The 13,434-nt window shown below is 56.2% G+C and overlaps 4 protein-coding genes across 4 annotated transcripts; 2 read left to right on the forward strand and 2 right to left on the reverse strand.

Moving 5' to 3' along the window:
- Nucleotides 1-372: 372 nt before the first annotated feature.
- On the forward strand, nt 373-2,657 carry JN550_001276 (uncharacterized protein; the record flags this gene model as incomplete). Its single annotated transcript, XM_049311284.1, has 4 exons — nt 373-399; nt 528-657; nt 723-788; nt 856-2,657. The coding sequence occupies 4 exons, from the start codon at nt 373-375 to the stop codon at nt 2,655-2,657; spliced, it is 2,025 nt and encodes a 674-aa protein (XP_049177182.1).
- Nucleotides 2,658-3,126: 469 nt separating this feature from the next.
- On the reverse strand, nt 3,127-5,836 carry JN550_001277 (uncharacterized protein; the record flags this gene model as incomplete). Its single annotated transcript, XM_049311295.1, has 5 exons — nt 3,127-3,242; nt 3,436-3,644; nt 3,770-3,966; nt 4,155-4,895; nt 4,985-5,836. 5 exons carry the CDS (start codon nt 5,834-5,836, stop codon nt 3,127-3,129), a joined length of 2,115 nt encoding a protein of 704 aa, XP_049177183.1.
- Nucleotides 5,837-6,115: 279 nt separating this feature from the next.
- Nucleotides 6,116-8,642, reverse strand: JN550_001278 (uncharacterized protein; the record flags this gene model as incomplete). The annotated part of the gene is made up of 2 exons (XM_049311306.1): nt 6,116-6,635; nt 6,688-8,642. 2 exons carry the CDS (start codon nt 8,640-8,642, stop codon nt 6,116-6,118), a joined length of 2,475 nt encoding a protein of 824 aa, XP_049177184.1.
- Nucleotides 8,643-8,832: 190 nt separating this feature from the next.
- JN550_001279 (uncharacterized protein) lies at nt 8,833-12,216 on the forward strand (the record flags this gene model as incomplete). The annotated part of the gene is made up of 1 exon (XM_049311317.1): nt 8,833-12,216. One exon carries the CDS (start codon nt 8,833-8,835, stop codon nt 12,214-12,216), a length of 3,384 nt encoding a protein of 1,127 aa, XP_049177185.1.
- Nucleotides 12,217-13,434: the final 1,218 nt, after the last annotated feature.

A 13,434-nucleotide genomic window follows, 5' to 3' on the forward strand; every position in this document is an offset into this window, starting at 1 on the left:
CTAGCCGGCCGGCGACTGCAGCAGATGGAAAACTGTAGAAGACGCCAGCCAGCAACAGAGCTCCCACGTCCAGGGTGCTCCCCAGGTCCTCCCCCAATCAGTGGCACTGGCAGACGGGCACACTGGCAAAGCATGAATGGCCCGTGCTCAACCTCGAAATTTCCAGTAGAAATTTTCTTTCGGCTCGGCCCCTTCGCATCATCGCATCTTTCCATCTCCAGAACCACCTCCTCGCCCTTTTCTTCCCACTTGTACCACTACCACCCGCTCCGTCGTCTTCTTTCTGTCCTGCCCGCGCAGTCTGCCCTCCGTCTGCAGGATTCTTCTACTCCTTTGTAATTTAATAGATACGCCGACGCAGAAGCCGACAAGATGATGGCCGCGCGCTTTTCCAGAGCTGTAAGTCCCGTCCTCACCTCCGCCCGATGGCTGTCGGGCGTGTGTGATGCTGTAGCATCGCCGCAAAGAAGCCGTTGGCCTCACCACAGCCTGCACCTCATCGAGCACCAGCTAATTCCCCCCTCCAGCTTCCCAGGGCATCCACATCAGCCGCCGCCCGATGGGCTGCACCGATGCGCAAGCCCCTGGGCTCCAGCTTCGCTCGCTACGAGTCGACGGAAGGAAAGGTCCAGGGTTCCGTCATCGGTATCGATTTGGGTAAGTCGGCGACTCGAGAAGCCGGTCCGGATACAGACGTGCCATACTGACATGTGCCTCTACAGGAACTACCAACTCTGCCGTTGCCATCATGGAGGGCAAGGTTCCCAGAATCATTGAGAACTCGGAAGGTAAGTTCACTACGCGGTGCAGCCATTCACGTTTGCACACCCGACGCTAACACGCTTGATTTCCCAGGTGCCAGAACTACCCCCTCAGTCGTCGCGTTCGCGCAGGACGGTGAGCGGTTAGTCGGTGTTGCCGCCAAGCGACAGGCCGTCGTGAACCCCGAAAACACTCTCTTCGCCACCAAGCGATTGATCGGTCGCAAGTTCACCGATGCCGAGGTCCAGAGAGATATCAAGGAGGTCCCCTACAAGATCGTCCAGCACACCAACGGCGATGCCTGGGTCGAGGCCCGTGGCCAGAAGTACTCGCCCTCGCAGATCGGTGGTTTCGTCCTCAACAAGATGAAGGAGACTGCCGAGGCCTACCTGAGCAAGCCCGTCAAGAACGCCGTCGTCACTGTCCCCGCCTACTTCAACGACTCGCAACGTCAAGCCACCAAGGATGCTGGTCAGATCTCTGGTTTGAACGTCCTCCGTGTCGTCAACGAGCCTACTGCCGCTGCCCTGGCTTACGGTCTGGAGAAGGAGGCTGACCGCGTCGTCGCCGTCTACGATCTTGGTGGTGGTACTTTCGATATCTCCGTCCTCGAGATCCAGAACGGTGTCTTCGAGGTCAAGTCCACCAACGGTGATACCCACTTGGGTGGTGAGGATTTCGATATCCGCCTCGTCCGCCACTTGGTCGACACCTTCAAGAAGGAGTCTGGCATTGACTTGTCCAGCGACCGCATGGCTATCCAGCGTATCCGTGAGGCTGCCGAGAAGGCCAAGATCGAGCTTTCCTCCTCCCTGCAGACCGACATCTCCCTGCCCTTCATCACTGCCGACGCCTCCGGCCCCAAGCACATCAACACCAAGATGACCCGTTCGCAGCTCGAGACCATGATGGACCCCTTGATCACCAAGACCATCGAGCCCGTCCGCAAGGCCCTCAAGGATGCTGGTCTCCAGGCCAAGGACATCCAGGAGGTTATCCTTGTTGGTGGTATGACCCGTATGCCCAAGGTTTCCGAGTCTGTCAAGAACATCTTCGGCCGTGACCCCGCCAAGTCTGTCAACCCCGATGAGGCTGTCGCCATCGGTGCCGCCATCCAGGGTGCTGTCCTCTCTGGTGAGGTCAAGGATCTCCTGCTCCTTGATGTTACCCCTCTGTCGCTCGGTATCGAGACCCTCGGTGGTGTCTTCACCCGTCTGATCAACCGCAACACCACCATCCCTACCAAGAAGTCCCAGGTCTTCTCCACCGCGGCCGACTTCCAGACCGCTGTCGAGATCAAGGTCTACCAGGGTGAGCGTGAGCTGGTCAGGGACAACAAGCTGCTTGGAAACTTCCAGCTCGTTGGTATCCCCCCTGCCCACCGTGGTGTTCCCCAGGTCGAGGTTACCTTCGACATTGATGCCGACTCCATTGTTCACGTCCACGCCAAGGACAAGAGCACCAACAAGGACCAGTCCATCACCATTGCCTCTGGCTCCGGTCTGTCTGACTCCGAGATTGAGCAGATGGTTGAGGACTCTGAGAAGTACGCTGAGCAGGACAAGGAGCGCAAGGCCTCCATTGAGTCTGCCAACCGCGCCGACAGCGTCCTGAACGACACCGAGAAGGCTCTGAACGAGTTTGCCGACAGACTCGACAAGACTGAGGCTGACCAGATCCGCGAGAAGATCACCTCGCTCCGCGAGTTCGTCTCCAAGAGCCAGGCTGGTGAGGGCACTGCCACCGCCGCCGAGATCAAGGAGAAGACCGATGAGCTGCAGATGGCCAGCTTGAACCTCTTCGACAAGATGCACAAGGCCCGTGCCGAGAGTGGCGAGCAGTCCAGCAGCGAGGGCTCTTCGGAGGCCAAGCCCGAGGACGAGAAGAAGCCGTAAAAGAAGCACCTGACGACCTTTTCTTGACTTGTTTTAGATACCATATGACGTGGGAAGTTGAGAGTCATCTCACTTCAAACCTGTATTTTCACCTGTACTCATATTTGCCGCTCTGCTTTGAAGCCACTTCTCCGGACATGTGTTGATAAATTGCGGGCTGGATCGGGGGCGTTCTGAGAGCATGAAATCAAAAGCTTTTTTGTCTGCAAGTTGGAGGCAGTTTTACTCTGACACGGTTTTTGACGATATGACTGGCAGCATTTGGAAGGGCGGCTCATGGTTGAGCTCTGTGTAAATAAAGGCGTATAGCATTCGCAAGATCTAATCAATCATCCCCCCTCAAAAAAGAAAGATACAATCAAACCATACACTTTACCTTGGCCCAAATAGATTGCAACATTAATTTGCACTTACTTATCTTGGATTTGCTCACTAATTACGACTCTCGTCATTTAGCACTACCAAATGCCTAACCATTGCCCATGCCACAGAACCCTTGGCTCCGCGCCCGTGTCTCCGGGTCCATGTCGTCCATCATCTTGACAAGATCACCCGGCCGCTCAAGCAAAGACACAAACATGCCGCCTATAGCGCTACGCATTAGTTTGACGAACATCTCCCCCCGTCAAACAAGCAGACGTTTGACTCCAGCTGTGGAGGGCGAGGGGCAAGAGGACAAATTACTGATCGTCTTGAAAATACAGGATCCCGTCATGATCGAGTGCGGTGCAGGGACGAAAGCTTAAGGACAGTACGGAAATGACAGAAACAGACTCACCCTCCATGTGCCAGGCAACGTGGCAGTGCAGCGCCCACAGGCCCGGGTTGTCGGCCGCGAACCGCAGCACCACGTGGCTCTGCGCCGGGACCGTCACCGTGTCGCGCCGCATCGGGTTCTCGAGGCTCCATGTCGTCGTCGTCGTGCTGTTGGCGGCGGCGCTGCCGAACAGACCCGGGCCCCAGCCCACGATCTGAAACGTGTGGCCGCTGTTTGCGCAGCGCGAGGTCCCCGTCAGTGGCTCGTACAGACGGATGACGGAGAAGCAGAGGGAGATTGCGTAATCATGCCGGAGGCAGAGGTGTGTTGACAAGGGAGGGAGTGGGTGGCTTACTGCATGTGCCACGGGTGTTCCATGGCGTCGCGCGAGTTGATGACGATCTGGGCCCCTTTGCCCGCATGCGGGATCAGTAGGACCTGTTGGTTCAAGCCAAAGTCCCAGCTGCCGTACGAGTTGGCCTTGCTAGGGTCGAACTCCTGGCCCGGGACCTTCCAGAGCGTAGCGTTGTGCTCGAGGGGGGAGTAGGCGGTCTGCGCTTGACGTAAGCTTGTATCCCTTCCCAGGTTTCGGTAGGGTCGTCGAGCGTGAGGGGGAAGACGAAGTGAACAAACAGAGTCATCAGAATCTGATGAGTTCTTCATTCTCCTATTACCGATGTGAAGAAAGGCGGCTCTGACAATCGGGAAACTGTATGAGAAAAGGGGGCCTCGTAACACACTTTGTTGATGAAAATCCGATTGACATCCTGTGCTTGCCGGAACATGTACTCGATGTACTGGTCATTACCGTCCGCCACATCCACGGCAGCCAGTTTCCTCCTGGGCTTGGGGATATTGAACGGCATGTCGTCGCAGCCTTCCCACACATCGCCCCTGACCCCGTTGTTCTCAACTCCGTACGGATTTGACACGTTGCCCCTGACGCCGACGGGCTCCGCATCCGGAGCGGCCCCCTCGTACGACAGGATGCCGCGGGCGGCGTATTGCACGCTCTCGAGCGTCGTGCTTGTGTACGGCGCATATGGCAGGAAGCACGTCTGCGGCAGCGTCGCACGCATGTAGTAGTTCCCCACGGTCTGGTTCGCGACTAGGACGACGGAAACGCGCTGGCCGATGTTCAGATACACACCCCGGGTGCTGATGGGCTCGATCTCTACGCCGTCGAGCTCGATGATGCTGAGCGTGTGGTTGTCGACGCTGAACCAGTAGCTTAGGAACGACGATGAGTTGATCAGACGCAGTCGGATCCTCTGGCTGTGGCGAATCGTCGTATGGTACAGCTGGCCGCCCTCGCAGTTGAGTGAGGCAAAGGGTGAAGCAGTATCCGGTGGGTAGGTTGAAGAGGCTACGGAGCAATCGGTCGTGTGTTGGCCGTTGAGCACAATGTTATCGGCCAGGGGCTCGACGCCTGGTTCGAACGGAACCCACCTCGAGGAAGAGTTGAGGTAACTCGCCAAGAGCTGTTCTAGGTGTCAGAGCGACTGCTAGGAGACAGCCTCGTGCGTGATAGGTTGTCCTCAAAAAGAGATGTGAGAGGGCATGTGCTTACCACAGAGCCGTAGGTGTGGTACAAATCTCCCACAAACATGATTCTCTCCTCATCGGTCTCGGGCACCATCTCCTCTGGATCATGTATTATAATCGGGCCGTATGCACCGTCGGTATATTGAACTCCAAGGTGCGAATGCCACCAATAAGTGCCGCGCTGGTTGTCAACGACGAACTCATATGTGAAGTTCTGGCCTGGCGGGATGCCGCACTGCGATACTCCGGCCACACCATCCATCCACGTGGAGCCGTGTTGGTTGATGCCATGCCAGTGAACAGCGGTGTCTCGTGCAGCCATCATGTTGTTAACATGAACACGAATTGTATCACCTACATTGGCCTCGATGAGAGGGCCAGGCGACTGACCGTTCACCAAGATCATCGGCTTCTGAAAGCCATCCGGCGCAGCGACAGCGTGAGAGATATTGAAGACGTACTCGCGGACGGCGGGCTCTTTGGAAGTTTGGAAATCAGTACGCAGATCTAGTTCCGTGCTATTGATCAGGCGTTCTATCGGGACAATGTCGAGGCGCTCCGGAATCCCGTAGAAGTGACTATAGTTGAAGGGTGTAGCGGCAAAGACAGTCGGCAACCGCGGTGGCCATGCCAGACCGACGACGAGGCCCAGTGCCAACGACACGACGAAGGAAAACATGGCAATGGTCAAGAAGAGCCATAATGGCACAGATCGCCGAACAGGACCGTCTTGGGGGCTCGATGAGAAATCTGATAGGGCGGTCGATTTGTAAATCCACCTAGCCTCGGTGTGAGTTGTGGGAGGGCTGGCAAGGACGGGCGATACATCACCGGCGATCAAACGTGATGTGCTGCCGGACGAACGGTGGCCTCTCATTTTGTGATAAGGATATGACGATAGGACTGGACATATTGTGCATTGGAAAATTTCGATCAATTCGTAGACATACCTGGCAAGGGATGAAAGATGACGTGGGGTGATTACATTCCTCAGCTTCCCTCGAATGGGACATTATGCAGGCTTCTGAGACTTTGACTCATCCGATGAATATGCACGGGAAGGTATTATAATGGAAGATTGGAACCGGTAGCATTCATTCTGCTGAGTAGCAGCCTAAGTCTTTTTTGCCTTGTCATTGTCAAGCAGCTCGATTTTCTAGCCTCGGCCGAATCCGAACCAACCCTTCTTCTTTGGAGTGCCCTCATCGCTCTTCTGCTGCGATACTTCCGCCTTTGTCGATGCAACTGGTGTCTGTCCTGGGTAGTCGATGTAGTTCCATGCAACGTCAAAGAAAAGCGGCTTGACCGGGATGGGCTCAAGCTTGGGGGGGTAGGTCACAAGGTTCTCCAGATCTGCGCCTTCTGTTGGGTATTCGTACAAGCGCTGCACCAAGGGAGCGGTGGACTTGATGCCCGAGGAGTCCTTCTTGGCCCGGAGGTTGTCGATTTCTACCAATGCGCGGCACCGCTGGAGCTCGCCCTTCAAAAGATTGGTCAGGAACTCAATATCGGTATCGCGAATCTCGATATTCAGAGGCGCCCCGTCAGTAGAAGTCGACATCTGTTTGGAAAAGAATGCAGCAGACTTCTGAGACTCATTGAACGCATGCCTTGTCAGGGCCAAGGCATTGACAGAGTTCTCAGCGAGCGAGTGAGAGCGTGCAATCGAAAGACACCTAACGTTGATATTAGTATCACCAGAACCGTAGAGAAAATACTACAACTTACTTGAGAGCGTGGAAGTACTTGTAGGTCGCATCCAGTTGCTCCTGTAGGTCTTCGTCTGCTGCAACGCCCGGTAACTCTTTGATGGAGTCCAAGCTCTGCAGGGTCGCATCATAAAGCACGACTTTCTCCTTGAGTCGGGCAATCTTTCTGCCGGGTGCTTCAGACTTGGGCCTCTTGGACCCGTGTTCCTGTTCGCTTTCCTTCTTTGCTTTACGTGTGGTGTTGGGTGCCGAGTCAAGGAGGGCGCCATCGTGGTTACCGCTTAGTACTCGGTTACGGCCGATTCGCCAGCTGATCATCTGGTAATTGACAGCCGTGCGGGTAATCTGTAAACTCTGGACCCGGCTATCGTTCTGTGACACGCCCTCTTCTTTCAGCTCGTCAATGGCATGCTTCGTGGCGTCTGCAGCATCCTGGCTAGCGATGAGGACTCCGTCATAGGCTGCCGCCATCTCCTTCGGGAGCGTGACCTCGGGTGAGGCCAACTTCTCCTTGAGCTGTGCTACCGCGGCTTCGGTCGAGGCCAGGGCTACCGCAATGGAGGCATCTTCGATCTTGACCTCTCTCGATCTCCAGTTGATTGACTGGGGGGCGTTGGGCGCGTCGGCCTGGCCCTTCTGAGCGTCTGCGCCGGTCTGCTTGAGTAGGCTGGGGTCGATCTTGTCAATCTGGTCTACCAGAGAGCTGTCCGAGGGAAAAGCCTTCTTGGCAATGGTGGGGATCGCCTGGGTACGGGGTATCTTGAGCTGGTAAGCAGCGTAGCGTATCGAGGGGTCGATGGTCTCGGAAAGCAGGTCCTTGGCGATGTCGGGGTTCTGCACGGTCGACAAGGCGTTGTATATGACACGCGCGGTAGAGTAGCTCCTCAAACATGGCTCCCAGCTTTGTTTCTCAAATCGCTCGGCACCCCTGATCAGGGCAGCGTAGGCCTTTGCCTCGAGGCCATCAGTGGGACTGGCACCACTGGCGGCTTGGTCGGACAGCAGCTCGACGAGGCGCTCTGCCACCTTCGCCGCCTTGTCGAGTCTCGAGATGATGTGCGAACGGGTGCGGCCGGTGATGCCCTGGGTGTCGGTGGAGTGCAGGGCCTTCAGCTCCATGGCATGGGACCAAGCGCGCTCCGCCGTGAGCAGCAGCAGGTGCAGCCAGGCATGGTTCTCGGAGATCTGGTCGGGCAGGATCTCGCGGTAGTCGCCCTTCTTGTTGTACTTGCCGCGGCTCTTGATCGAGATGCCCAGCTTCTTGCGGCAGCTCAACAGCTTCTTGCCGAGCTGCCTGTGGTAGGTGGAGTAGTCCCCGTACAGGAGGGCCTGGTTGCGCGCGGCCACGACGAAGTTGGTGATATCCATGGCGGGCGACGTGCCGTGCTGGCTGGCTGGCTTGTCGGAGGGAGGACTCTGGGGGCTTGGGTGTATGCGGTCGAGTGAAGACGTGAGGACCCCGGGATGTCGTGGAGTGCTGGCGCTTTGCGGGCCTGAGGAGCTGGCCGACCCCGAATGCGAATGGGCTCCCGTCGCTTGACCTGGTACCTGGTAGTGCCGTCGCCAATAGGTGGGGTTGACTGGAGCGTCGACGTAAGGTCTGGCACGCCAAAAAGCCCTCCAAAATTCAAAGTGGGATGCTGGTAAATCCTCGGCCCAGAGCTGCTGCTCGGCTGCTTGGCGGCCGCTCCGGTGGGACCCCACGGGCGCTAGGCGGGCGGGCGTCAGCCATGGGTCCGGACCGCATAAGCGCATATGCAGGGCCAGGCGCTGCTCTCGGCCGGCTATATCGCTACATCGGGGCCCGGCAAGAAAATCGATGATGGCTGCAGTGGTCGGCAACAGCTCCAGCTGTGATCCGCGAGTCCTCCAGCCAACGCGTCCCGACCACGTGTGCAACCTTCTCCGGTGGCTTCTCGAGGCCTGTGTCAAGTCCTGCCACGTCTTGGAACCACAGACACCTCGAAAGCGCATGCAACCGCCACCTGTACGTCCCAACAATCCCAGCCCCAAAAAATCTGCCCGTCAGCTCATCTAACCAGCCGCGACCAGGCTCGGCCGTACCATGAGTTGAACGTCGCCGCCTTCGGACCCTAGCGAGCCCCAGACCTTAGCAGGACGACATCGAAAGACTGGCCCTCTGCCTGTGGTGGCAGCTTCTCCAATGCTGGAGAAGACAGCTGCGACCCTCGAACCGTCTGGCCTGCAGCGAGTCCTTCCCATTGCGACCAAGTCTTTCAGAAGCCGGAGGCAGCTCCATACTGCCTTTTGGCAGCATGGCGCTGCTGACGTCGAAATCAGCAATGCATGGCAAGCCCTGATGCATGGCGTCTTTGGCCACAGCATGGATCCGGCCCTGCCAGACTCGTCCTCGCCTTCCTCCGCCTCTGCTTCCGCCTCTGCATCCGCCTCCGAGCCCAACTACCCTGCCCTCCGAGCGTCGAGCTTCCTACTAGACTTCTTGTACCCGAATGGTGCAGTAGCTCTTCTGCGCCGCTTCACTCCCGTCTCCGCCGATCGATTAGAATACCGAAATCCATCCAGTTTTGCTCGGGTGTCCCCTCGACTCTACAGCGCATCTGCGCTGCCCGAGCAGAAGAAGGCCGAGCGCACCGGAGCTGGAGCTTCACCACTCCCAGATACGACTGTCGCACGCTCGGGCGCAGATGATCTCATGTTACACAGTGGGCTTCACAGTGAACCAAATGAGTCTCGGATGCATGGAGGAGAAACTCTTGACAATGGCCTTGGAGAGGGACGGAAGCACACCAACGAGCTGCGGTCGCTTCTCGCAGGCAACAATCCCGAGGACGCTGATAAAGTTTGGTTGCTCTACAGCAGCTTGGGCGAACAGGACCGGCAGTCCTGTCTCGGTCAAACTCTTGTCTTTCTGTCCAAAACCGGTCGCGTGACCGACTCCTGGAAGATATCCGAGTTGTTCCATCAAATAGACCAGAGCCGGTGGGATGGGTACGCCTTCGTGGCGGGCATCGAGGCCGAGATGAACCTTCAGAATGTGCAGCAAGCATTGGGCATATTCGTGAAGGGGTTGGAGGACACAAAGATCGAGCCCCTGTTCCTAGTGCAGGCTTTCGATGTCATGCTTGCCGCAGCGCTGAAATCGACCACCATGGATATGCTCCATGACTTGTGGCAACAGTACGATAACATGGCAGCGCGCTGGGACTTTACGGGTGTGACGACCCAACTTTCTCGCGTCAGCTCGGTCACAAATCTTGCCGGCATAGTTCTCGGCCTTAGGCTGTCCCTTAAAAAGACAGAACTGAAAGGCATCACGGCACTGAAACGTCTATTGGTGCGGCGAGCCGTCCTCCATGCTGCTGATGATCAGGTCATGCCCCTGCTGCGCATGACTGATGACCACCTTGCATACGAAGAGTTCATCCGCAGTTGCCGCGCGCACTCGTCCGTGGAGAGGCGTCAAGTCCTGATCACACAAGTGTACAAAGTCTATCGCAGCCTGCCGAACAGCAAGCCTGGTCACTCCGTTTTGCATACAGTGTTCACTGCCTATACTGCCATGACCACGCCACGTGCCAAGTTCACTGGCCTGGAGATGCTTTGGGGCGATTGGCACACCTTTGATGGGCAGGCCTCCCGTCGAGCGTATCAGAAGTTTCTTGGGGTATACGCCGCTGCGGGGAATGTGAAAAAAGTGTACAAGTTGTGGCCGGAATATGTCAAGATACACGGTGACGCAAATGTGTTGGAGGGCGATGACACGTTTGCCCATCTGTTGCAAGTCCACGCCGTCCGACAGGAGCTGCCCGAGGTGGAGCGGGTTTTCAACGAAATCGAAAGCAGGTTCCGGCTCAAACCCAACAGAATTTGTTGGAATATACTGCTCAACGCTTATGTCAAGGCCGGAGACTACGAGGGTGCAATCGCTACCTTTGAGAGGATATCGAACGATGTTGGTGCGGATCGTTACACCTTTGCAACGTTGATGCAAATGGCGGGCGAGCGAGGCGATCTCGGCTATACTGTTGATTTATATCGTCGAGCTCGCAAACGTGGTGTTGGTACTCACGATCAAGCCATTCTAGGTGGTCTGGTTGATGCCTATTGTGAGAACGAACTTTTCCATGAAGCGGAGGATGTGTGCGTGCGCGCCGCCGGTAGGGGTCTCAAAGAGCCGCGGATGTGGAATAAGATACTGCGGCACTACGGGCTGCGTCGCAATCTTGCCAGCATCAACAGAATTCTCGCGCTCATGACGGACCTGGATGTACCTTACAACAAGCATACCTACCAGGAACTGCTGATGGGCCTTGCGCTTTGTAGGCAATCTCAGCATGCGCTGCATCTGTTGGCTGCTGCTATCAAGGACAACGCTTTTCAGGTTGATGAGGGCCACTTCCACACCGTCATGGGGGCTTTCATCAAGAACGGCGAAGGCGACTTGGCTGTACGGATTCATCGACTCATGCAGCAGTGCGGGTTCGGGGAGTCAGGAGAGAGTCTCGTGGCACTTGCCACAGCCTTCAGCCAGTGGCACCGACTACCTCACAAACGCAGGAAGGGCCATTCTCAACAAACTCTGCTCACTCAGGCTTTGCGCCGCTTCTACAAGCTCTACGGCGTTAAAAACGTGAAGCATGAAAGTCGGTCGACGGAAAAACATATTTCGTCCGACAAGCTATTAAGACCGGAAACACTGTCGTCCAACTTCGGCAGGCTAGTCTACCTCTTCACACAGATGAAAGACTACGTCAAAATCGATGAGCTCACCAACTTGTATCGTCGTGTGGCCTACGGCAGCACGAATCCTTCCTATCCTCTTCCGATCCAGTTGCTCAATTCCATCATGTGGGCACACCTATCAGAGAAAAACTACGATGCGCTCGGGCAAACGTGGGAGGCGATGTTCTCTATGGCACAGGCGGGCTCTGTCTCGGCCGAGTGGAGCGAGGACCTCCCTCACACTCGCAAGGTCTCTCCACGCTACCGGTACATCTTATCTGATGGCGTGAAGACGATGCAGACTATGTTTATCGATCAAGGCGACACGCTCAGTCTTCAACAACTGGTCGAGGCAGTCCGCAAAGAAGGCTTCGAGATTGACTCCAAGAATTGGAATCTACACGTCCAGGGACTAGTGCAGCTACACGCTTATGCGGAAGCCTTTGAAGCATGCGAGCAGTGGCTTATGCCCAACTGGACCGGCTGGAAGTTCGCCCGTGCTCGAGAAAACATGAAGAACGCGATTCCCCTCGACCTGAGGCGGAAGGGCTCTTCGCCTCGATATCTTCGCCCCGTCACCCATACGCTGTACTACCTAGCCAGGGGCTACATGGAGTTGGACAAAATGAGTCCATGGAGCGGTGACGCCCGGAAGATGATGCAGAATATCCAACGGGACTGCCCGCGCTGCTTCAGAGCTATCGAATCGATGACCAGGACCTATTCGGATTTGGAGCATCAAATTATAGGGAACGGCCCTCTCGTCGAAGACGTTGACAAGGCCGAGGAGGAGCTGGAATCTAAGCCAGAGGAGGAAGTGCGCCAAACGGATGGTCACTTGTAATAGTATCAAGGCCCCATGTACATAGTCATGTCAAACCTGTACAATCTAGGCGAGTTTGTGAGATTGATCACAAAACTGTATACTACCAGTGGAGAAACTACTGAGATAGACTAGAATATCTTGTAATTAAAGCGCGATTGCATACAGCTCATGATCACTGATAAAAATAGCAATGGCTACCAGTGCTACCACGCTTACCCTATTATGCGTCCCGTAGTATAATTTCCCTATTTACACCGCTCACTTTCGTTGCAGCAATACAGCACATTGATTCGTGAGGCGGGACGTAAGCGCGAGAGCCTCAGGCCACAACTACAGTAGTCAATGGATCGAGCGCCGGCAATGATTGCCGGGATGCCTGGTCCGGGCTACTAGGGTAGACGCAGACGGACACAGGATGAACCATCTGAACTCTATCTGCGTGTGGATTCTGCTTCAGGTGTGCTCCTGTGCGGTGTGACTGGGTTGCTCATGGGGCTGACTGACATGGCTCCAGTGAAGGAACATCACGTCGAGAAGGATCAGCATCTCGGGGGATACACGATGCTGACAGTTCTTGCAGGGCAGACGACACTGCATGTCAAGGAATACCACATCTCAAAAGATGTGTTTTGTGGTGATTCGCCGGCCGTGACCATCCTCCCCAGAAACCTGGCCTCGAAAAGTAAAACCAGCGAGTTGCACAGGGCGAGGTTCTCATGTGGCTGTGTCGTGCGTTGGTAGCGGAGAATATAATCCTGGCAAGCCTTAGACGCCCAGGGGTTGCCGGGACTGGGTCCGCTAACCCCCTTCAGGGTCTGCCGACCTTAATTGCTACCCCTTTGGGGCCCATCTAAAGCATCAACTGCCATCCATCTGGAGATCCTGAAAATTAAAAACCCCCAAGGTTTCATATGATCTGCCCATGGGTTCGAGAAGATCAGTATGACGGCGGCGGGCTCGCACCCTGGTTTGCCCACTCTGGGATTTTCGCGCTGCATCTCCGACCCAGTTCTCGTCCCGTTCATGCATCAGGCGGGCTGGTGCCGCGCGCACAGCGTGGGAGCATGAGACCAAATTTCTTTCGAAACAGGCCTTGCCAGCCAGCCAGCCAACCAACCGCCCGACCCGGGGCGCCAACTAATCGGTTGGTACTTGGCCGGAGCCCCCCAGAGGATACACGCAAAACTTGCATTGCATCGCCTTGCTGATATGCCGCATGCGTCGGGGGGAAGGAAT

This window comes from Neoarthrinium moseri, assembly GCF_022829205.1.
Source record: "Neoarthrinium moseri strain CBS 164.80 chromosome Unknown scaffold2_Wmoseri_CBS_16480, whole genome shotgun sequence".
Taxonomy (NCBI): domain Eukaryota; kingdom Fungi; phylum Ascomycota; class Sordariomycetes; order Amphisphaeriales; family Apiosporaceae; genus Neoarthrinium; species Neoarthrinium moseri.